This window comes from Hyperolius riggenbachi, chromosome 4, assembly GCF_040937935.1.
Source record: "Hyperolius riggenbachi isolate aHypRig1 chromosome 4, aHypRig1.pri, whole genome shotgun sequence".
In the NCBI taxonomy this organism is placed as follows: Eukaryota; Metazoa; Chordata; class Amphibia; order Anura; family Hyperoliidae; genus Hyperolius; species Hyperolius riggenbachi.
This window is the reverse complement of record NC_090649.1, coordinates 234161682-234187463: the sequence shown is the minus strand read 5'-3', so window position 1 is coordinate 234187463 and position 25782 is coordinate 234161682. Positions and strand designations below refer to the sequence as shown.

At 42.2% G+C, this 25782-nt stretch overlaps 1 protein-coding gene across 6 annotated transcripts in view; it reads right to left on the bottom strand.

Annotated features, from left to right (window-relative positions):
- Positions 1–25782, bottom strand: part of COL19A1 (collagen type XIX alpha 1 chain) — a 1086226-nt gene that overhangs the window by 289869 nt on the left and 770575 nt on the right. For all 6 annotated transcript variants that reach the window (XM_068281448.1, XM_068281450.1, XM_068281452.1 and 3 more), the window contains exons 37-38: positions 16065–16118; positions 11875–11919 (exon numbers count right to left, since the gene is read on the bottom strand). In XM_068281448.1, coding sequence (XP_068137549.1) covers positions 11875–11919; positions 16065–16118 — 99 coding nt within the window. The remainder of the gene's footprint in view (positions 1–11874; positions 11920–16064; positions 16119–25782) is intronic.

Here is a 25782-nt window from a genome sequence, read left to right as displayed (position 1 = left end):
AATAGTGGCTATTTATTGTGATTCTGTCTTTTTTTTACACCTGAAGCTAAAGCTTTTCTATTTCATTAAGTGCATACAGCACAAATATCCACAGTTAGGTGAAATAGATCAATTTTTTTAAAGGCTTAAAGAGAAACTCCGATCAAGAATTGAACTTTATCCCAATCAGTAGCTGATACCCTCTTTTACATGAGAAATCTATTCCTTTTCCTAAACAGACCATCAGGGGGTGCTGTATGACTAATATTGTGGTGAAACCCCTCCCACAAGAAACTCTGAGTACCGTGGTACTCCTGCCAGTTTCCTGTCTGTGAACCTTGTTGCATTGTGGGAAATAGCTGTTTACAGCTGTTTCCAACTGCCAAAAAAGCATGCAGCAGCTACATCCCCTGCCAACAGTAAAAATGTCACCATGTAATAAATGTCAGAATATAAATCAGGGATTTAAAAGATTTTACAATGGGCAAACACTGACTCAATCATTTATGCATAATTATTGTAAAAATGAAGCACTTTTTTTATTACATTATTTTCACTGGAGTTCCTCTTTAAGGTTTCAATGACAAATGGGCATGATTTGATTAAATCTAAGTGCATTAAAATGCATGAAGGTTTTTAAAAAAAAAAATATACATATACATATATATATATATATATATATATATATATATATATATATATATATATATATATATATATATATATATATATATATATATATATATATATATATATAGGTACAGCAGAACAGCTCGCCATTAAATATTCTCTAGATTACCGTAAATCAATACGGTAGTTCGTTTTTATGCACAAAAACTGTCTTCCAAAATCTCAGATAAATGTCTACATTGTCTATGCTGCAGATTTCCAAGTGCATTTGAGTGCAGTTCTCAAGAGGCAGGAATGTTCCATAGATATTCGGCTGCTCAAAGTTAACATAGCTGGGTAGGGACTGTGACTGTAATTCCACACTGCTTCATTCAGGTGTGAAAACTGCGAGGGAATCTCTGTTACAGGGTGTTTTAGAAGCTAGCATGCAAGACATTATGATGTTTTTTTTTTCCTATATCCCGATCATGCCGGTAGCCTCTCAATACGAAAGTTGCAGCTCTCAAGCTGTCTTCAGCACCATGCAGAGCCGTTTCTAGTAACAATGGGGCCCCTGGGCAAAATTAACCTGGGAGCCCCCAATAAACACCCCCGACCAAAAAGCAGCAGTAGGGACCCTTTGTTGCAGCCAAATTTCCCTCCAGGACCCCTGAGCCAGGGGCTGAAACCCCCCAATCACCCCCTAACTTAACTATGCTTTCTGGGGTCCCTGCAGAGTCTTTGGCAGAGTAATGTCTTACCTGTGAGGGTGAGTGTGCTCCTGTGTTAGTCTATGGCTCCATGCACTCCCCAAACAAGTGTGCCTCTTCTCAGTGACCCGGTGCATGTTATTAGGCAATAACATGCCACAGGTCATAGAGAAGATGCAGCCATGGATGGATAAAGATGGGAGTGCACAGGGCCACAGACTGAAAGAGAAGAGCGCCTGCCAGGGCAAGAGAGACGCTACTCTTCCAAAGACTCTGCAGGGGCCCTGGGGAGAAACAGTTGTTAGGGAGGAGACACCTTGGGTGCCCCTAGAGGCACTGGGGAAACAGGGCAATTGCCTCCTTTCATGTATGGTAGCACCGGCCCTGGAACCATGTCATGATTTCCTGTCACCAACAACAATCACAAATGGGAAGGAACTTATTTTAGGGTGGTTTTAGGTAGATGTGGGTCAGTACTTTATCACTTGATTTTTGAAGCACAAGGACATTTGGTCTACAAAAGTACATTTTGTGACTGAAAGATGCACCATGGTTAGAGCTTAACCACTTGCCGACCGCGCACTCATACCGCGCGTCGGCAAAGTGGCAGCTGCAGGACCGACGCAGTACTGCGTCGCCAGCTGCAGGCTGATTAATTAGGAAGCAGCCGCTCGCGCGAGCGGCTGCTTCCTGTCAAATCACGGCGGGGGGCTCCGTGAATAGCCTGAGGGCCGCCGATGGCGGCTCGCAGGCTAAATGTAAACACAAGCGGAAATAATCCGCTTTGTTTACATTGTACGGCGCTGCTGCGCAGCAGCACCGTAAGGCAGATCGTCGATCCCCGGCCAATCAGCGGCCGGGGATCGCCTCCATGTGACAGGGGACGTCCTGTCACTGGCTGCACAGGACGGATAGCGTCCTGTGCAGCCCGGATCACCGGGGGGAGAGGTAGGAGAGGGAGGGGGGTGAATGTCGCCGCGGAGGGGGCTTTGAGGTGCCCCCCCCGCAACTAGCCTGCACGCAGGAGCGATCAGACCCCCCCTGCACATCATCCCCATAGGGGGAAAAAAAGGGGGGCGATCTGATCGCTCTGCGTGCACCCTGATCTGTGCTGGGGGCTGCAGAGCCCACCCAGCACAGATCCCTTCAAACAGCGCTGGTCCTTAAGCGGGGGTAAAGGGTGGGTCCTCAAGTGGTTAAAGTGATTTAAGCTTAGAGTTAAAAACAGCTAAAAATAGAAAAATAGATGTAGCTTACCTCAATAACAACAAATTATTAAGCACAGGCAATGCATTTCGTGGGTCTGCACCCACTTTCTTAGGCCGAATAAAGTGCCTAAAAACATCAGTTACAAGGAACTCAGTGCTTAAGCACAATGATACAACAGTACACACTTATACACTTTTGTTTATCACTCTATTTTTACTGTGTGACAAAGGCTGCATGTATTCGCATGGCTGTGTTATCTATGTCCTAATGTTGATTTTAGATATGGAGAACAGACTATGGGCTATTGCTACATTTTAGCAATCTACAATATAATTCCTAATTTTTATTTGTTATGGTATATAACTTTAATTGTCTGTCTTTCTCTTTGAATTTAAATGGGTTGCCTGTGCTTATTAACGTTCATATTTATATGAACTTGTTGTTATTGAGGTAAGCCACCTCTATTTCTCTATTCTTAGCAGTTTTTAACTCAGTTTTATCTACTTCTGGGCACCTCTTACTCCCTGTATGCTTTTCACCTTCCTTTGGGGGGAGGGGGGGGGGTGTATGTTTGTACCTAGTGGCTTTGCAATCGATTGGACCTTAGTTGTTTTTTTTTTCAAGAGTGTGACCGCATCCAGCTCCAGCCAGACACCCAAGTGGCGCCAGGTTTATCGATCTCCACCTGCTTTCAGCGGTTGGTTGCCCCTTCCTTTGTGAGTACCCTAATCCTTTTTGTTTTTCATCACTCTTCTTGTGACATACTGCACCATTTGGGCTCCTGTTGTCTCTGTATTCTTATTTTTTAGGGTATTTGGTCACCCTACCTTGCAGTACCATTGTTAGAGGACTAAGGTCAGAGTAAAGTTAAAGCATCAACACATAATAAATTGGTGCCACATATTTCATTATATCTTTACCATAAAGCTTCCGCTTGTCCTTAAATTACTACATTTTCTAAGGTTACTAATTTGCAAGCTAAAGGCATTGATACTAATTTGTATGGGACACATGAGAATATATTTCTAAGTTTACTTTAATACAGCGGGCAATGGGGGTAAGAAAAATAGTGGCCAGTAGATGCTGCTAGCTCCAACCTATTAGGAGCCTCATTAACTATAATAAAAGGTGCCCCTTGAACGGTCATTCTGCTCTATCTGTGAGTGACCACAGACTTGCAACCATCATGGTCAAGTTGTGCTGAAATTCTGAACTGGATGAATACCAGCTCTCTTCTATGAGTCCATTAAGTCATTCTGAAACAAGGACTTCTCCAAAAGCCGTAAGGAAATAATATATTTAAATATTGTAGGAAAAACAGTAATACACTTCTCGCAAAGAATTCAGAATAATTACCTTCATTCTCTAACATATTTCTCGGCTTCACAGAGCAGAATAATGTATCAGTCGTACAATTCAGGGATGTCAAGTGGAACTGTGCTTATATAGAAGTAGCTGTATTCAGTGGGTATTGTCCTTAGCACAATGGCTGGCACTCGTTTGATTGTTGTATTAAATATGTTTAATTCATTTTCAAACTGCAGTGCTGCCTGACAAAATGTTGGTCATGGAAGATTTTTTTTTCTACATGCCTTAAGAGAGCTAATGCTAGTAATACTGTATATACAGGTAGGTTGGGTGTTATTTACTTAAAGAGAGACTGAAAATTTTAAAATACCTGTTTTTATTCATCAGGCCACTTCAGCATTATAATCCAATCTGATTCGCTGAATCGCTGCAACAGTGTGGCAGAACGAGGTCTTTAATCCCCCAAAATCCTGGGGCAAAGTGCCACGATTTTCCAGTTCATGGATTTTGCTGCCCGGGGGAGGCAGAGCTTTGAGCTGTAGCTCTGCCTCCAGTCGGATCAATCTCCGCGGATCTCCACCTCTCCCTGCTCCTCTCAGTGAAAGAAGACTGAGAGGGGTGGGAGGAGGCGGAGTTCCACAGAGATTGACACAAACAGAGGCAGAGCTACTGCTCAAAGCTCTGCCTCTACCAGGAAGGACCCCGAATTTTGCCCCAGAGATTTCGGGGTGATTTAGACCTCGTTCTGCCACGAAGTCGCGGCGAATCAGTCTGGATTATAATGCTTAAAGGGGAACTGAAGAGAGAGGTATATGGAGGCTGTCTTGTTTATTTCCTTTTAATCAATACCAGTTGCCTGGCAGCCCTGCTGGTCTATTTCTCTGCAGTAGTATCTGATTAAAACCAGAAACAAGCATGCAGCTAGTCTTGTCAGATCAGACTTATAAGTCTGAACCACTGAAACACCTGATCTGCTGCATGCTTGTTCAGGGGCTATGGCTAATAGTATTAGAGGCAGAGAATCAGCAGGGCTGCCAGGCAACTGGTATTGTCTAAAAGGAAATAAACATGACAGCCTCCATATACCTCTATCTTCAATTCCCCTTTAAGCAGCTTGATGAATAAAAACAGGTATTTTAAATCACTTCAGACTCTCTTTAAGAGTGAAATTAACATTTTGCAAGGGACATTCTACAGGAGACACAAGAAGAGTGACAGAGTGCCCAGAACTTCACTTATAGTAAATCTTTGAAGAACAATGTACTGCACAGCATAGGCTAATGCACTTTAAATAATGAAAACTACAAGCAAAAAAAACTGGTGGAAAAATTATTAAAAAAGCTGGTTGACACATAAAACAATAAACAATAAAATATAACATACACTTTTGGCAGTTTTAAGCAGGGAATCCTTTTTTTTTCAATATGATTAGATACAATTATCAAGTATGATATGCAGAACATGCAATGACTAGAGATGGTGAAAAAGATGAACTTAGTCAATCAAATAGTCATCCCAAATCAAAATCTTTTTCCATGAAGCCTACTATTGCTGAATATTCCTAGCCTGCTAGAAGCTGACCTCACACTTTAAAGCCCTTAACCCTCTCCATGTTTGCGCCTCACTGATCTGTAAGTAATCAAAAGCTAAACCCTAATCTGCAGTGGCGGATCTAGAGGGATGCAGGCATGGCTAGTGCCATGGGCGCCAGTGCACCATGGGCGCCATGTCTGTCCCCATGTTCCCCGCCACCTCCGCATCTTGTGCCTGCCGTCTGGTGCTCTATTCCTCCAGTCTCCCCGCCTCCGCCCGCCGGCTCTCTGTCCCTGCTGTTAGAATTTACATTAGCGGCAAGAGGAGAGACACGGAGTATGCACACCATCCACCCGTGCGTCAAATGCGGAAGTGACGTCATCAGTCACTTCCTGCATTTGAAGCACATCGGGTAGGAAGTGTGCGCCCTCTCTGTCTTGCCGCTAATCTAAACTAATAGCAGGGACAGAGAGCCCGCGGGGGAAACCATAGGAATTGAGAAGGAATCATGAAAGCAACACGGCCACAGGGGGGCCCCACTGCGATTTGGAGGTCAGCTCTCAGCTGGAGCCGAGTCAGTCAGACTCTCCAACGTGCTTGCAGGCGGCCCCCTTTCCTCACCCAGCGTGTACGGAAGCTCTCCGTCTCCAAGCCTGTCGCAGCCTCAACGAAGACAGAGCTGCGGCTGCTAGATCTGTCTGCTCAGGTCAGTGTCCCAGCAGCAGAGAAAGAAAAGCAGTAGCCGAGACAGCTTATCAGTGAGTGAATGTGCACAGTGGTGACCGCAGGGGTCATCTGGGGAAGAGAGGGGGGCACAGACTCATAGAAGAACATACTTAGAAAACCTGAGGGGGAGGTGGGAGTCTGGGAGACGCATACTTTTGTAAAAGTGCAGTGTCTGGGGGACACTGCATCATCACTGTTTTTAATAAAAAGGAAAAATCTGTGTTAAAAGTGATCTGTGCCAAATATTTGAATGGTGTCTGGTTCAGGGTCCCCTGATCTTTACTTACCTTCCAAATAGTGATAGCTCTTACTAGCAAACAGTTCACCGTGTACCTACTTCCAGGCGAATAAGTTATGGCAGTAGTACGTATGCGTAGGAACGAGCCAGCGGACTGTCCTCAGAAGAGCTCACAATCTAACCCTACCATAGTCATAGTCTAATGCCCTACCATATTAGTATGTATTTATATAGCACTGACACTTTCTGCAGCGCTTTCTGGCTATTGAAAATTAGTGTGTGTGTGAGGGGATGGGGGGCACAATTACTTTTTTTGGAGTGGGGGGGGGGGGCAAGCAATACTTTGCTATGGGGCCCTATTATTTCTAGCTATGCCCCTGCCAAGAGGCACAAGATTCGGAGGTGGTGGACATCTAATGTTTGACAGCTAGGAACAGAGAGCCGGGGATGCGAAAGTGGTGAGCACTTTATCCCCCTTTCTTTTTGCAAGTCGCATAAAGTTCTGCTGTGATAGCTCATCAGTCTCAGTGATACCCATGCAACCCCAAATGCATTGTTCTCCTCACTCTGCCTGCCAGACGCCACCAATAATTTATCTAGAGGGGTGCAGGCATAGCTTGTGTGTGTTGGGGGGGGGGGGGGGTCGGGCTATGCAAGAGACTCTTACAACCTAACTCCTGCCTAATTATGTGATCTTGATGTCCTTGACTGTGTAATGCTTTTTGTGAGGCCCCTGGCTATTAAATTATTGTATCTGGCTATTAATTATTGTATCTGGAGGTGTGTATCTACTTAATATTTAATTGGGAGGCAGTGACTACTTGATTAATTATCTGGAGGCATGTGACTACTGAGGGGGGGGGGGGGGGGCGCAATCTCAGTGTTTGCCACGGGCGCTTTATTGCCTAGATACGCCTCTGCTAATCTGTCTTCTGCATCCTTCATGACCAAATGACTGTTTCTTTCTGCACATATTTTATGATCATCTTCAAAATCCAAGCCAAGAAATGGTTTACAAAGTTGTGCTAAATCACGGTCTAAAGGGGCCCAAACACCTAACGATTTTCCCACCGATATACAGCCGTTTCGATCACAGTGATCAAAACGGCTGTGAAAATCGCTGCGCACACCGTTGACAGAACTATCGATTTCCATCCAAAATCAATTGTTCCCGTCGATTCCCGTCGACCCATCCGTGCGGAAGATTTTTCTCCATCGCCGGCGGGTTGGAAGTGCGTCGTTAGCGGCTTTCGAATGCCTAACGACCAACGCAATACAGCGGTAATACATTACCTGCTCCAGCCGGCGCGAGTCCCCTGGTCTTCTTCTCCGCTTCGGGCTTCGGGCTCCAGAGCTACATAGAACTTCCTGTCCCGCAGCGCACTCTACTGTTTAAACTTCCCCTGGACAGGAAGTTCAGTAGCCGTAGCGGAGCGGAGTCGGAGCTGAGAAGAAGACCAGGGGACTCGCGCCGGCCAGAGCAGGTAATGTATGCAGTGGGGGCGGCAGCAGCTCCACAGATTGTGATCGGTTTCAGGGTGAAATCGATTCACAATCTGTTTGCAGTAAAGGTGGCCATACGATTCCTCTCTGATCAGATTCGATCAGAGAGGGATCTATCTGTTGGTCGAATCTGATGGCAAATCGACCAGTGTATGACCAGCATAAGAAAGAATGCCTCTCACACTGCACCTTCTCATCAGGATTTTTACAATGAAAGCTTTTTTTTTTTTTGCTGCTTATTTACAGCTACAGCTCTGGCAGTGACTATCCCAAAACTCTCAAACAGAGATAACTGACACATCCCTGGGTTCAGACGTCAGCCACAATGACAAATCCACTAAAGTGATACTCTGCAATATCATACAAAACAATAGTCTTTTATGGCCTAACAGAGTCGTCAAATCAGGCCTGTATTACTGAGACCTGGTTGGATGAAAACACAGGGCACACCCTAGAACTGTTTCTCACTGTGGGCCAAGTGCAGTAAACTGCGTTAAAGCGAACCTAAACTAAGAAGGACATGCAGGGCCGTGCCTGGGCGGGTGCTGCGGGTGCATTGCACCCAGGCACCTCTCTCCGACAGGTGCCGGGCTGTGCTTGTGTCCTGGGGTGCCCGCTGGCCCCACCCCCGGCCACCGCTCTCCCCCCCTGGCGGCCTGCAGCATCAGACCTCATCAGCGGGCGGCCAGATAGAGCGGGTGCCGGGCACTAGGACCTAGCGGACACCGCTCATGCGGAAGTGACATCACTTCCGCATATCGGTGCGCCCGCCACCCGCTCTAAGGTCGGGTCGCCCGCTGATAGAGAGGTCTGCTGCTGCTGGGAGGTGAGGGGGTCCCTGTCACTCACTACCTAACTAACGGGGGTCCCTGTCACTCACTACCTAACTAACGGGGGTCCCTGTCACGCACTACCTAACTAACGGGGGTCCCTGTCACTCACTACCTAACTAACGGGGGTCCCTGTCACTCACTACCTACCTAGCCTGGGGGCACCTGTCACTCACTGGGGGTCCCTGTCACTCACTACCTACCTAGCCTGGGGGCACCTGTCACTCACTGTCCCTGTCACTCACTACCTACCTAGCCTGGGGGCACCTGTCACTCACTGGGGGTCCCTGTCACTCATTACCTACCTAGCCTGGGGGCACCTGTCACTCACTGGGGGTCCCTGTCACTCACTACCTACCTAGCCTGGGGGCACCTGTCACTCACTGGGGGTCCCTGGCACTCACTACCTGGTATATGCTTTTTGTTTAAATTTTTTGTTATAAAAAAAGTTTTCTTTGTTTTGAACATTGTAATGTCTGTCTACTCAGTGTATTTATCTTTAGATTGGAAAATGGATTGAGTCATTGCTATGCATGAAAGAGGGGTAGGAATGGGGTATGACATGCATGTGTAAAGAGGTGGAAGGTGTTGGTGTGATTAGGCAGGACATGGGTGTGGTTATGTGGTTGGGCGCGGTTAATTTAACCACTCCCATAGGCGCCAGAGAAAATCTTGCACCCAGGTGCCAGGCACCCCAGGCTCACCCCTGAGGACATGTATTTTTCCTTTTAAAGTAATACCAGTTGCCTGACTTTCCTTCTGATCCTGTGTCTCTAATACTTTCAGCCACAGCGCCTGAATAAGCATGCAGATCAGGTGCTCTGGCTGAAGTCAGACTGGATTAGTTGCATGCTTGTTTCAGGTGTGTGATTCAGCCACAAAGAGATCAGCAGGACTACCAGGCAACTGGTGTTGTTTAAAAGGAAACATCCATATCCTTCTCAGTTTAGGTTGCCTTTAAGTTGCCTTGGGTAGGGAGCACACAGTAAAGAACTACCGCCAGTGTAACACCTCCCAATAAACTAGTAGCACCACAGGCATTGCCGAGGTAACATGCACGTTGCTATTGTAACGCATGGCACAGCGCACATTACCATAGCAATGCATGTAATACCGTGGTAAAGCATGTGTATCTAACGGATTAACAGACGGTGCTGGACTGGTGATAGTAACAGTAAAATTGCTGTGTGCTCCATGTGCATGGCAACTTTACACAGTTTACTGCATCAGGCCCTTTGAATGTACTGGGCTATTCTCCAGCTGACAACTTTCATGCCCACTTCTGCATCATATATTTCATTAATTCAACATGTAATCTGCTCCTGTGGCATTAACAGGGCTTATTAGTAGGCAATATAAGACGCATCTCACACTGTGATGATGCTGTGGAAATTATTCTTTTGATTTTTTAATCAATGGACTCTACCGATTACATCTCTAAGATTTTGCAAGGACACTATATTTTGGTACAGTGATTAAATAATTCAGTTCAATTTGGGCTGTTACAAGGAGTCATTTGTTGAAGATACAAAAAATAGCCTTGTATGAGCCAACTGAGTTGACTTTTTGGAAACGTCACTAATTCTGATATGAATTCCTAAACTGCCCTCACTGGGCATGCACATTCACAGCACATGGCTATATTATGTCTAGTAATTGTTCGATCACCTGTTTTTTTAACAATCATGAGCTTGCTATAGTTTAGTAAATCATCCTCTACTTCAGTGTTTATGTAAAATTAGTACATAGCAAGGAAATGAACAGTGCTACTTAAAAACAGGCAAGTGCCTACCTGCAAAAGAGTGCAAGCCCCACTTGTGGGATATAATACACACCGAGCATACACATGACCTGTCTACCACTGGAGGAGGATGTTAGTTTCCTGTAACAGCTTGCATGCAACCTATTAAGTACTCGTCCCTCCCATTGCGAAGAAGTCGATCCTCCATGGGAGGGGCCTAACACTAACTAAATCCTAACCTATGTATATGCATAGCCTGGGTGCGGCTAATCAAATAAAATCGAAAATTGAAAATTGCGCAAAAGGTGGATCAGCGCAACACCAGGCCGCCTCCGAATGGCCTCCAATCAGAGGTGCGCTTTTGGTGTATATGTAGAGCTTCTGTTTGGGTTCAAGGTGCGTTTGTAGTTTCTGGGGGGGCTCAGCGCACCTCTGATTGGAGGCCATTCAGAGGCGGCCTGGTGTTGCGCTGATCCACCTTTTGCGCAATTTTCAATTTTATTTGATTAGCCGCACCCAGGCTATGCATATACATAGGTTAGGATTTAGTTAGTGTTAGGCCCCTCCCATGGAGGATCGACTTCTTCGCAGTGGGAGGGACGAGTACTTAATAGGTTGCATGCAAGCTGTTACAGGAAACTAACATCCTCCTCCAGTGGTAGACAGGTCATGTGTATGCTCGGTGTGTATTATATCCCACAAGTGGGGCTTGCACTCTTTTGCAGGTAGGCACTTGCCTGTTTTTAAGTAGCGCTGTTCATTTCCTTGCTATGTACTAATTGAATTCGTTTTTGGTCAGCTGCTCCCACTTAACAGCCATGCTTTTGGTGTATATGCAGAGCTTCTGTTTGGGTTCAAGGTGCGTTTGTAGTTTCTGGGGGGAGGGCTCAGCGCACCTCTGATTGGAGGCCATTCGGAGGCGGCCTGGTGTTGTGCTGATCCACCTTTTGCACAATTTATGTAAAATTAGGTGGAAGTAAAACTCAGTAATGGCATTGGCTCAGGATACTTTTGAAGCATGCCTTCTCTCTTTTGGAAAATACACTGCAGTGTGTACAAAATGTAGTCACTCCATTGACAGCACACTGCTTATCTCAAGTGATGATGAATATGTGTTTTGTGTTTCATGGCTTTTATATGAATTATATTTTTTTATATAGCGCCTACATCTTCTATAGCACTGTACAAAACAAATAGTAGGTAGCATAGATATGTGAGAATTTTGAAACACTGAACAATCAGCACAATCAGGACATCCAGCAATACATGTAAAATACATACATAGTTGATGATTGGTTTGAGACATCACCAAAGCTGGTACATAATCATATGATAAAGTACAGAAGAAACAAGAAGCACTAGGAGGAGGTCCCTGCCCTTGTGAGCTTACAATCTGGACCAAAAAAAAAGTCTGTCATATGCTATGTCATGTAGTAATTTGCTTTACTTATATTAATTAAGATGTACAATATGTAAACGTATACTTACAGGAGGGCCAGGAGGGCCAGGTCTGCCAGATGGACCTTCATCACCCTAAGGAGTATAAAAAAAGCTTATATTTAACTGATATTTTAATCTACATGTTACAAGCAGTCATAAAGAGAAAAAAAATAATTTTGTGTTTGTTACTGTGTAACTGCTAGCAAACACAGATACAATTACAAACATGAACCACAAGCAGGTATGGAGAGGCAACTTTTTGGCTGATTACTTTGTTCTCAGGTGGTGTGGTTGAGCATCCTTCACCCCCCCCCCCCACACACACACACACATTCTTTCTAGGAAAGAACAATCACTTGGCCAAGCTAAACTATCACTAGGAGGAGACAGAAAATAAGCTGGGGCAATTATAAACAAATATTCTGACCACAGGAAGTTGAGTGTTCAGCACTGATCTGCATATCTTACACCCCTTCACTACGATGTCCATAGTGTGGGGTATCATCAGCATCAGATTCTTATTTTCATTTAGCTGACCCTAGTTCTGCATAGAGCAATACTAAGTGAGACTCATACGCACACACAAACTAGGAACTGAGCTAGAACTGGGTGGAAGTAGGAGAAAAGTCATGGTCTTAGCTCCAGTATGTCATGTGACCACTATCGCAAAAAAATGTAAAATGTAAAATACATGTAAGCACATACCGATAAGAAGTAATTTTCTTCCAGAGTAAAATGAGCAATAAATTACTTTTCTCCTATGTTGCTGTCACTTACAGTAGGTAGTGGAAATCTGACCGAACCAACAGGTTTTGGACCAGTTCATCTCCTCATGGGGATTCTCAGCAAGGCTTTTATTCTTTTTAAGACTTTCCATGCAAATCATTTATACAAATAGCTAGCCAGCCTCCCTGCTCGCTGAACACTTTTTTGGCAGTTGGATGGAGCAAATGCTATTCACTAAGGCCTCAATTCACTAAGCTTATCTCTTGTCTTTAATAACTCTTCTAGAGTTGTTACCATGGTGATAAGGCATGTAGTATTCAGGAAACATTTTACCTCAGGCAAACCTAAAGTTAACTCTTCTGTCTTTAAGTTAACTCTTTAATCCTTAAAATAACTCCAGAGTTAAAGACAGGCTGTTCATTAACTGCGTGTGAAAATAACTACAGAGGAGGTAACTTAACTACAGAGGAGGTAAATTAACTACAGAGGAGGTACATTAACTACAGAAGAGGTAACATAAGGAATGAAGAGATAAAATAACTCTCTTACTGTGTGGAGGTAAGTTTTCTCTTGCCTTATTATCTCCAGCATGATCTTAGTGAATTGAGGCCTATGTGTTTTAAATAAATAAAAATGAAACATTGAAAACCGCCCATGAGGAGATGAGCTGGTCCAAAACCTGCTGGTTCTGTCAGATTTCTACTACCTACTGTAAGTCACAGCAACATAGGAGAAAAGTAATTTATAACACATTTTATAGGTTTACAAGTATTTTAAATGTTACAATTTTCATGATAGGGGTCCTTTATCATTTAACAGGTTCTTACAGTTGTATCATGTATCCATATTGATAGCTTTTTCATACATTCCTTAACACCCCCCCCCCCCCCCCCCCCAAAAAAAAAGAGTCAGTTAGCCAGGCGTATTTTTCCCGCATCACCACATCAAATAAGCGAAGATCATCATAAAGCTTCTCAGCTTCATAATGTAGTTTACCTGAACATGCATGCCTTGAGACTTCAGGAAAAGGGCCTTCATTTTGCCAAGTTGTTAAAATATTACGTTTTTATTGCACAGTTATAAAACGTTGATATTTTTTATAACAGAATAATGGCATATAAAATATTCACATCTACAAACAAATAGCCATTGACAATCCAACAAATCTTGCCCTTACTTGAGTTTCATTTTGTAGCCAGATATGTAATGCATAAATTCTAGTATGGCAACACATGGAGCTTTAACTATCATAATTAAACTCATCTGCATATGTATAATGAGTGAACAATGTGAAACTTGCATACTGAATATAAAACAACCAAGCAAAACATGTAAAGCATTAAACAGGCAATAATACATTCAAAACTAAGAGACTGCTTCAGAAAAGCATTGATAATCAAATGCTTTAATCAAGAAAAATGCATATTTTATCAGCAATACTTACTGTATTTTTCGGACTATAAGGCTCCTTTCACAGTGGGACGTTAAAGTCGCATGCTATAAGAATGTATAACGCAGACGAACGCACAGCAATACAAAGTCTGTGCGACATTCACAGTGCACACGTTGCGTTGTGTGTAACGTGTAGCAATATTTAGAAAGTGCTGCATGCTGTGCGTTTAGCAATACATTTGCTACGTTATGTGTGTTGCACATGCTCAGTAATGTTTTTTTTTTTTTTAAAAAGTGTAACGCATGCGCCGTTTTCGTTCCATCAGTATGCAACAAAAACAACACACCAAGAGACGCATAACGCAGTGCAAAATAACATCCAAATTCATAACCTACATGCGCTGCATTAGGGGCACATTGTGCGACTTTAACGCCGCATCAAGCGCAACGTCCCACTATGAAAGAGGCCTAAGACGCACTTTTTCTCCCCCAAAAGTGATCTGCGTCTTATAGTCCGAATGTACGGTAGAGTACAGTTTGCAGTGGAAGCCCTTACCAATCTGTTTGCGCCAACTAAGTCCCCGTCTTCTCCTTCACATCTCCGGACATGTTCTGCCCCAGGCATCCTTCCTCTCTGGTGATTTGCCACGCTCCTTCCTCTACTCGAGCCCCCTTAAATGCATGACCTGGCAGCACACGTGCACCAGGGTAACACAACTGGAAGGAGCATGGAGGGGGTCTCTCTGCTCAGTGCAGGCACTGCTGCACTGTCTCCGGCAGCGATCTGCTCCAGGCATCCTCCTCCGGAGATTCGCTGATCTCTTTCTGGTTGCGTGACCTGGCAGCGTACTGTGCAGGCACTGCTGTGTTGTCTCCAGGAACGATCTGCCCCAGGCCTCCTCCATCTCCAGCGATTTGCCAACATCTGTCCTCCGTCCGATGCCTCACTGGCCTGGCCATGCATGTGCGTCGGGGTAACGCAGCTGCAAAAAGCACAGGGGGCCTCCCTTCTCAGTGCAGGTGCTGCGGCTGTGCTGTCTTCAGACATGATCTACATCTGGCGTCCTTCCTCTCCGGTGATTTGCCGACCTCTATTGTCCATCTGAGCTTCCTTAACTGCGTGACCTGGCGGAACACGTGCGCCGGGGTCACGCAACTGGAAGCAGCATGGGGAGCCTCTCTGGGCAGTGTGGGTGCTTTTGGAGATTCAGATGGGGAATATAACAGCTGCAGGGAAGATAGTAGGCTGCGGGACACAGCGCTGGAGACTGCGGGAGCGTGTGTGAGGGATACCAGGCTGTGGTTGGCTGCTACTACCGTAAGTACACACAGCACATCATGATGTTATCCATGTCTGTACCCCCCTTCTGTGTGTGAGGGATACCAGGCTGTGGTTGGCTGCTACTACCATAAGTACACACAGCACATCATGCTGTTATCCATGTGCCCCCCTTTCTCTTCTACGAAGTAATATACACTACACATTGTAAATGTGAAGTGTGAACCTGTCTTTACATTATACTGCAGTAGTAATCACTAGTGACATCTGCTGGGGTTACATTGGGTAACCTTTTAAAAGCAGAAGGGGGGGGGGGGGATACAAAGCTGAAGAATGTGGGAACTTCAGAAGCATCCTCTGTAATTGACTACTGCCTGGAGTGTTGTATGTGACTTCTACAGAAAAATAGTGCTTTAAGATGTCTGCTTGTGCGTGCTGTGCAGTGGGGATACAGTGGGGGTATATACAGAGATTGTAACAGGGGTATATACAGAGGGGGTAGCAGTAAGGGGGCCGGAAAACCAGTAAGGGTCAGAGAGAATAGTGTGGTGTAGCTGGTAGCAGGGGTCAGTGTAGCTTAGATAGAGAAGGTTTAAAGGGAGAAAATCCACAAGAAGCCCCTGCACCATGAACACACCAGGTTTAGATTTTTTTTCCTTGGTTTTTGCCCTCTAAACCTAGGTGCGTCTTATGGTGCGCTGTGTCTTATAGTCCGAAAAATACGGTAATCATTTTACAATATTTGTGACATAGTAGTATTCTTTTTTGCTATACTTCTTTCTATACTTCTTTCTAGTTTGAAATTAATACATGATAAAAATAAAATACTTTAAATTCATACCTTCTCTCCTTTAGGTCCTGCGGGTCCTGGATGTCCAGGTCGTCCAAACTGTCCCTGTAAACATTAAGCATATTTGGTTTTTAAACAACAGCAAAGAGCTTTGAACAACACATTTGCTTAGAAAAGTTGTACTTCTGAGGTCAACCTAAACTCAATTAAGTTTTCCAAGAAGCATCTTCTCTTTCTGACTGATAAAACAGCTGCATCCTACTGATAAGCCACACAAACTGAAAGGATACAATGCTGCTAGTGGTTGCTTTTTCACCTTGGCAGATCAAATGTAAAGACCTTACCTGGTGTATGTTGATATAGCAAGGCATTCATTTTGCTGTTTCAATTGAAACATGCATATCATTATCTATGTACAACATTTTGCATACACACCAGCAACAAATCAGCATATGCACAGTCTCTTAAAATAAAAGTACAAGATTTTAATCGAGACACTCTATAATGAAACCAGATGTACAGTACATACATCAGATTTATTGTATTGAGGTAATTAACAGGAGATGTACAATTTTTCCGTAGATGCATCATTTTTTTTTTTACTGCTGAGCTTAAAGCAAGTTAACAAGTAAAATCATTCGGCAAACTGCTAGCTCATAAACAATGTCCCTTCGATACATGCAAAATCCCACTCAAATACTAAAGCTGTATGTAAATTTCTATATATTTAATTAAAGAAACGAAAGGCCCAGGGGCACTGATACAGGCCAGATAAACTAGTGTGCCTCAGTCTCACCCTTGTGCCATGGGGTCACAGTAGTAGAATCGACAAAGGACCAGCACCACAGCGAGGTATTATAGCTCTAATACTTTATTAACAGCTCATGCCATGAAAGCAACAACAGACTGCTGTTTCGGCCATACTTGGCCTTTGTCAAGTTGCACATCTTGTGCAACTTGACAAAGGCCAAGTATGGCCAAAACAGCAGTCTGTCGTTGCTTTTATGACATGAGCTGTTAATAAAGTATTAGAGCTATAATACCTCGCTGTGGTGCTGGTCCTTTGTGGATTCTATACATTTAATTATGTGATTCCCTACAGGTAGAAATTTTCCCCTCCCCCTTTGCAAAACACCCTTGCTCATGTTAAAGACAAGATCATCTGACCACCGTCTGCACTACAGCACCACTGGTGCTGCTTCACGTTGATGCACATATAGACAAAGACGGACCAATAAGAATGCTCCCTTGCTCAGAATTCTATTTTGTCCACATCTCCATTAAGACACTCCTAGGTAGATTTAAAGATGGTTTTGCTGGGTATCCTATTGAATTTATTGTAGCAGCAGTGTGGTGCAAATGATTGTCATGGTCATATATCCGTATAATGATTGAGATACACAGGAAGAAGTTGATGAAAGCAGAACACAGGAAATTTCATTTTTTTAAATAAATGATATATTACCAGTGTTAGGTAGTTTCTATATTTAATCGTTTTTGAAAATGAGCAAGGGGTACCATACTAATTTTTCTGGTGTGTGTGTGTGTGTGCGTGGGGGGGGGGGCAAGGGGAGAGGGTTTAGATCTGTAAATAGCATTATAAGGAGTGGCTAATATATCTGTATACAGTATTAAAAAAGAGGGCTTTTATAGTCCATGCTCTGAATCTGCCCTCACACGAGATTTACCTCATTTTGGAAACTGGAGGAAGGATGACCCACTTGTCCTTGACTTAGTAAAAATGTTTTGTAAAGGGAGAAGGGACGTGTAATCTCCCCTTTCCTCCCCTCTTGCACAGTATGTCAAGAACCATGTGGGCTGGCATTGTTCAGGTGGTGGAGTCCAAAGCTTCTGGGTATCAATACCAGCCTTCATGGTGACAAGGGGTTGAAAAAGGCTGCGGGTGAGATGGCAGGCAGTCACACTGTTTTTTTTATTTAATTTTTTAATAAAATGTATACTAAAAAAGTAAAAGTAATAAAATGAAATATAAAAGATGGCGAAGCCCAAGGTCAGAAGTAATCTATGGTCAGAAGTAAACTATAGTGCTGAAGAAACTATGCCATAAGAAAAAGTGATTACTTGTCAACACACTAGAAGGCATCATACTAATGCTAAAACCGATATGTTTACTGCACCAGATACATTAGAATCTGATAGGCATAACACAAACAGTAGATGAATAACTGATTTGCCATTAGCAGTAGAGTGTTTGTGATGCAAGCCATTCTCAGGCCCACAGGTTAGCTACAGTGACCAACCAGGAAATAATGAGACCATGAATAAGTCTGAATGAATAGTACAGTTCTGTTCAGCAAGATAACATTTTTGTGGTAAATATATATTTATTTATTTTATTTTGAGAAAATTTAATCTCTGGAGTCATGTATAACCAGGAGACATCCACTCTGTGTTTGCAATATATGTAGGCTCTAGGTGTAGGACTAAAATCTGAAAAAGGTACTTTAAATTTAGGTAGAGAGAGGCTGGCAAAGACCAGATGGCATGTAGACAAGGTAGACAAGTACTCATTTCAGTCAGAAATATAGCAGTATGTTCTTCAAGAAAGTCCCTGGTATAGACGTGGTTGTAGAAAATATAATCTGCTCTGGCTTTAAAGTGGTTTCCAAATGTGTCAGACCCAGAATACAGTTAAGCTGCAATATTTTAAGATTGCTCCGGTGATTGGATCAGGTCATCTTGGTGCCTGATCAGCCCCACACTGCATAAGCTCAGCCATAGACAGTAATGTTAATATGGCTGTGGTGGTGTACAGGAATTTCTCAAAAAAACCTGTAAGTCAGGTGCCTGCAATAACTAGCCCCAGAATTGCGTGTCTCCCCCGAGTTGCTACAATTTGGTGGGAAAAAAAGTTTTTCACTTCACCCTGGAATTTCAGCAGTAGCAGATTGAGACAACTTTTGGCTCACCCTGCACCCAACTGAACCATGATGGAACCCTACGTCCACCCAGTGATTGCCAGAGAAGCATGAATCAAGAACAGTAATGTCTATTTTTCTTCACTGAAAGTATGACAGTACATGCTTGTACACACGTTAGGTGGAACTCAGCCATGGCAGCTGTTTGAGGTCGATTCAGCCAAGAAACTAGCATGAGTACATGTGTCCCCCAACCTCATTTAAATATGCAGCAGACCAGCACATAAGATCTTTAATCAACAATAAATCTCAAGTACATTGTTTTCTTCTTTACGTTGCCCACTAGAACAGCTTTATCCTGATGGGCAAAACTAATAGTGCATGTATATACATAATAATGAGCAATCATGAGCACTTCCACTGTTGCAATGCCTTTTATTTTATCATTACTTATCTAACCGCAACTCAATTTAAACCAATCTCAATTGCAAATAATACTTGGTTTGAGTGCATCGCCTGCAAGGATCAGGCCACATAAGTCTTACTGATTTGAATTCAGTTCAGAACCTGAGCTATTACCTCTGAAACTTAATAGATATCACAACACAGAATATATCAGATTATCTGTATTATCGCTGGCTGATCATTGTATTTTTTATTCAAAAAGAAAATATAAAACTTTAATTACCTAGGGCCTTCCAGTTTTAAACCCAGCCTTCAGATTATCTTTCCAAAACTGCCAAAGGGCATTATTTCCAGAGTGACTAAAGCATTTTACTGAACTATACTGAAGCCACAGCACAAGATATGTCCTAAAAAAATTGGGTATGTAGGTTTGACAGTCATTTTACTGTTGCATTTAGATGAACCATAACAATGGGCAACATTCTTTCTCTTTGTCAGCAAAATTAGTTTAGATTGGATTGGACCATCAAAACAATGGTCTGGACACATATCAAGTTCCTCCCACAATGTTTACAAATATTATGTTTTGCAGGATGTGGTAAATTTGATAGTGTTTTGGAAATGCAGTATGCAATGTTTGATTAGCTGAGTAACATTAATTCTGATCATATCTAAAAGAGGAAAATGTTTCCTTAAAATATGGGCATCTCATTCACACAATTTAAAATTTCCAAAATCTATATTATATTATACCTCTTCCTGCAGCTGGTAATGTTAAAAGCAGCCTATATTTTATTGAATACACTCAGCCTATATTTTATTGAGTACAGTTTCAGTATTCAATTATTTTTTAGCTTATCTTTAAATTATATACACATCTAGGTTCTGGGCTCCAATTCCTGATAGAATAATCATCAACTATTATATGAGATGACTTACTGTCATAAAATAATAATAGTACAACTGTGACCCCCAGTTTCATTTGTGAATTACTTTTGATGAATGGGTGGCAGGCATTTACATCACAGTAATTAACAGCTCTTGCAGAGGTAACCTGGGATTTTCTTGACAGGCATAAAATATTTTAATACATGTCAAGACGGACCCACATACCCATAGGGTTCTGTTAATTGCCCTTTTGTGAATGCTTGCGCTATATTGGGTTGAAACTTTGAAGCTATGCAATTAACATATGGTATATAAAAGAATATCAAATCCTCCATTTCTAAAAATTCCCCCGTATCCTTTATAAGACACAGTATTTCCTTATTTAAGATAACACTAGTGATGCTGTTAGTTTAAAGAAATGCACTTTTTGCTACTTGCTTTTCTATTATGTTTGAGTTGTTGATATTTCCATTCACTGATTAATTCTCCTGATCATATGGATGCCCCCATGCTTCCTTTCAAATCAAAGTGACCAAAGCCAAACATAAAACGTTTCCTTCTTTGAGATAACACCAGTGACGCTGTTATTTACTTTTTTGTTACTTTCTTTTATATTATGTCTGAGCTGTGGATATTAGAAATCTACTCATCTATTCACTGACTATTTTCCCTAATTACATGGATGCCACTATGCTTCCTTTGAAATTAAAGTGACCAAAGCCAAAGATAAAGTAGTGTCCTTGGCCTCACAGTTTTATACAGACCTTAAAGAGATATAAAGCATTGTACAATTATATTTCTAATCAATTCAAAGACATGGATAACAACACTGGAGAAACAATATCTTGCAGCAAGAAAAAAAATTTTCAGTAAATTTCATAAAACACAATTTCTTGAAATATTGAACTTATTGGAAGTGAACTAATGCGGAAGTATGAGTCAGTCAGGAAAGAGGACCGGAGCTGTATTGTGACAAGCGGCCACAGTGTACCTTGATATCAGAAGATGCAGGAGGAGCAGAGGTGAAGAGGAATGCACATAGGAGTAGGACCGAAGCGAGCAAGAGAGGAGCGTAGTAGCAGGATGCAGTAAGACCTGACACACTGAATTGGCAGTGTAGTGTAGTGTAGTGTGTAGTGTACTGTAGTGGGGTTTAGTGTAGTGTGTAATGTAGTGCAGCTTAGCTTGTGGGGGCAGCATTGGTTAGTGTAGTGTAGTTTAGCTAGTAGGGGCAGCAGGGGTTAGTGTAGTGTTCGTGTAGTGTGTAGTGTACCTTAGCTGGAGGGGAAGCAGGGGTTAGTGTAGTGTGTAATGTAGTGCAACTTAGCTGGTAGGGGCAGCAGGGGTTAGTGTAGTTCAGTGTAGCTTAGCTAGTAGGGGCAGCATGGGTTAGTGTAGTATAGTGTGGAGTCAGTGTGGAATGGCTTAGCTGGTGGGGCAGCAGGGGTTAGTGTAGTGTAGTGTAGTGTAGACAGAGTATCTTAGAGACAGCTTGGGGGAAAAGGTCCACAAGATGCTCCTGCACTATAGACGCACCAAGTTTAGTATTTTTTTCCTGATTTTTGACCTCTAAATCTATAGCCCAGAGTATCTTATTGTCCAAAAAATACAGTGGCCAGTAATGCATAATTATGTACAAATGTGCAAAATATTGACCTTTATGATAACAGCTGTAATGCAGAATTATGTACAAATGTGCACAAACATTAACCTATATAGTTACAGTAATAACGCACGATTAAGTGCAAATGTGCAGAATAATAATCTTCTAATTATAAAAAAAGTTAGAACTTTTCTCAGGTGCACTAGAAACAACTTAAAATATTATTAGAAAGGGACTGCAAATATGGAGTGGTGGTAAGAATTTAAAAGTCTTATAACAGCTTACAAAACTGACTGCAAAAATTAGGAAGTAGTCAGGAGAAGACTTGTATGGAGGATGCTGCAGCGTCAAGAAGGTACACCGCAAAGCCTTTTTTACAAATAAGTGTGAGTCTGAAAAGCCAGTTTTCATTTTAAATGCTAAAAAAACGCAATATTCTTTTATAATCATATGTACACCACTGGTGCTGCAGTTCCTCTATCTGAGAGTATAGTTCTGCAACCTGTAAGGTTAGGGAACATTTTTTCACCTGGTGAAGTGACAACAACAACTAGGATTTTGTTCAGACGGTTGCCTGGAACTATGCACTAGTTACAGTCCCAATCAGTTTGTCATAGATGTTCTAGTGGTAATAAAAATCCTGTTATGTGCACTATGCATTGTGGTAATCATTTTTAAACACTTCCTCACTGCAAGTTCAAATATGTTTTTGCACTGCTATATGTAGAATACACATTAGAAAGGGAAAGAAGAAAGTATACAAGATTCTGCTGGGGACTGGGGAGGGAGTCACCTTTTTGGCCCCAATGCCCCATTGCATTTGGGCCCTTGATCCAAACTTAAGCCACTGGTTGTGATTAGTATCCAAGGGCATGGGGCTGCAGCTTCCTTGCATTGGGAAAGGAGGAAAGGGTAGTATATATACTGACACTGGTCAGAGGGGTAACAGGATGTTTCTAACATTATGGGACTCTGTTCAGCTAATAAGGAACCAGCAGGTGAAGGAGGAACATTGGTGCATGCAGGGCCGGGCCGAGGCAGAGGCGAGAGAGGCTCCAGCCTCAGGGCGCAGTGTAGAAGGGGCGCACAACTCACTCAGCTATCATTCCCCTATTGTGTTTGAAGCTAAATAATTGTGTTTGAAGAGAAATAGGAAAAGGGGATACATGGCAGTGACTGCAAGCCAGATAACTAGAGATTAAGGTGTTAGGGGCCCTAGGGCGCCTCTTAGTCTAATAGCAATCAGTGTGCGATGGCTGGGGTGGGAGGGATGGAGGGGGAGTGCACTTTGGTTTCTCAGCCTTGGGTGCCGGAGGACCTTGTCCCGGCTCTGGGTGCATGTCTATTGGACTGCAAAAATGTGTCTTTTATAAACAAGAAATTATTTCTTTCTGTGGTTTTCTTCAATGCTCTAATACCTCGCAGCTTTCCTGGATTAAGAATGGACATATCTTGTGATATGCAGATCAGGAAAGAGGAAGGCAAAAAAGAAATGAAACATTCAAGCTCATAATAAAAAAGCTGAATTTAACTGTTAAAGAATAGGCTTAGGAAGAGATCTACTGCCACTGCAGTTAGTCTATGTAGCAAATGCAGCAGGATCAACTACAAACTTACTGAGCAAAAAGCATAGCTCATCAACAACAGCAAAAAAACATTTGTAAATCGCTTTCTCCCGTAGGACCAAAAGCGCATTATATGTGTTATTTTCCACTTGTGTTCTCTTGTGTTGGGACAAAGCTTACATGTTAGGAATATGTATCTTCATAACATTGACCCAATTTCTGCTGGACTTTATAGCGTATGCTGAACAATCCACTACCTCTCCCTCCTTTTTGTTCCTTAGAAGATCTTACAAACTTAAAGACAGTTAAAGGACCACTATCAATAATAACTGTAAAATGTAAAATACATGTGTATGCTTATGTATAAAATCAGTTGCTTTTTCCCTACGTTGCTGTCACTTACAGCAGGTTGTAAAAATTTGACAGACCTGACAGGTTTTGGACTAGTCCAAATCAGTATGAGGGAATCTCAGATTTTTCTTTATTTTCAAAACCACTTACTGAATGGCAGTTGCTCAGTCTAACTGCCAAAATAAAGTGCTAGCAAATAAGGAGGCTAGCCAGCATCAATATAAAGATCCATTCTACAAAGTCTTTGTAAAGAGTAAAGGAAGCACTGAGAATACCCCATTTGGAGATGGACTAGTCCAAAACCTGTCAGATGTTTCTGAGTTTTACTGCTTACTGTAAGCAACAGCAACATAGGGGAAAAAGTACGGTAATTTATAGTGCATTTTACCCTGGGAGAAGCGTACTTTTTATAAGTATGTGTGCACATGTATTTTGAACTTCACGTTTTTTTTGTGATAGTGGTCCTTTATTCAACTGGCATAATTTGGGGATTTGAATCATTAAAGTGTCCAGAAAAAAACAACACACAAACATGTTGACTACATACAAGCTCCCTGCAGATAGCGACTTGGCTAATAATCAAACCTGGTATGCTAACGCTGCAAGGTCAAAATGCTAGCCTCTCTACCTCTATACTTATTCTATGCCTGCCTCTATACTTTCCATTTAGAAACAGCCAACCCCTTCAACAAAAATGTGAATGTGTGTTGCTCAAGTGGAGTGGTGAAGGTACAAAAGCAGATTTCAGCTCTTGCACTACATATTAACTCTTCTTCCAGCTGGAAGGAAGCTGATACAGTTATTACTTGGCTTTATTTATCCGGTCTCAACAAATGCTGCTTTTCAGCCACTTGGGATTTGTTCTTTAAACAAGAGTTGATGAAAAGCAAAGAAATAAACAGTATTTGCATTGAAGCTACCATGCAAATGTTAAGTCCCAGGTCCCTCCCACCAACACACATTGCGGTTTGTAGCTTATTAAAAGAATTAGCATTAACATTTTTAGCATTACAAATCTACTTCAGTTAGACAGTGCAGACTTTTATAATTCAAATTCAGAGGGATCATTTTTTTTTTTATAAAACCTGAAGTGACACCTTCACAATACATACAGATTAGATAACATTGGTTAAGCATTAGGAGTCCTAATGAATTTACTTTCATTTCAGAACAAGTGATTCTCATTTCATAATGCGAAAGTGGAAAAAGCAGGAGACTGTTTTGACATCTGACACTGAATGAGAGCCAGAGACTCTCCTAGTACATTTTCAAGTTACGTAAGTACATCAAGGACATTTTATAGAGCTTCTCTGTCTCTAATGCATTACTTTACCTTTGTTAACCTGTTTAGGTTAGGATAGACTGTGTTCTGTCACAATACAAAGGAGCCTGAAATGTGTTTTCTTTAGTAAGGTAAATGGCAAAAGAAAAATAGCTAAAAGCATTAGGTGTATTCAAAAAGACATATCATGAAAAAAACCAACCTCTTGCCAATCTTTCTCATTTAAATCTAGTTTTTAGAGATCATAGAATAGTTTTTTTACTTTGAGGAAAAGGTGAAATGTGTTTTCTTTTAAAATAGTTGGTAGTAGTAAGTGAAATAACTGGATTTCGCCTCACTAAAAATTCAGAAAATCTAAGAGCCCAATTGTAAAGGACTGGACGTGTAATTTACCAGTAAAATTACATTTATATTAAATAACTACATTTTTTTTTCGATCATCCCATCTATTAACCTGGACATTAGACAAACATAGCTCATCTTTTAAAATTATAGAATATAGTGAACCAGAACTCCTAGTGTGTAGAGAGAAAGGACCAAAAAGCCCCTTACACATTCCTAGGAGTTCTGGTTCTCCATGAGCTTGCTGGGTTAGCTGCAACTCTGGGTGCTTCAAGTCCTACCCCATAGAGCCACATTAATCCATGCCATGCACTGATGAGGATCAACCAATCCGAGAAAGCCTGTTGGATTATTGTGGCTCTGTACAATTAACAAGCTGACACATCATTGCATCGTGGGAGACATCATATGCTCACCCAACCTGTATTATTACCAATAACTTCTGTTTTAAGAA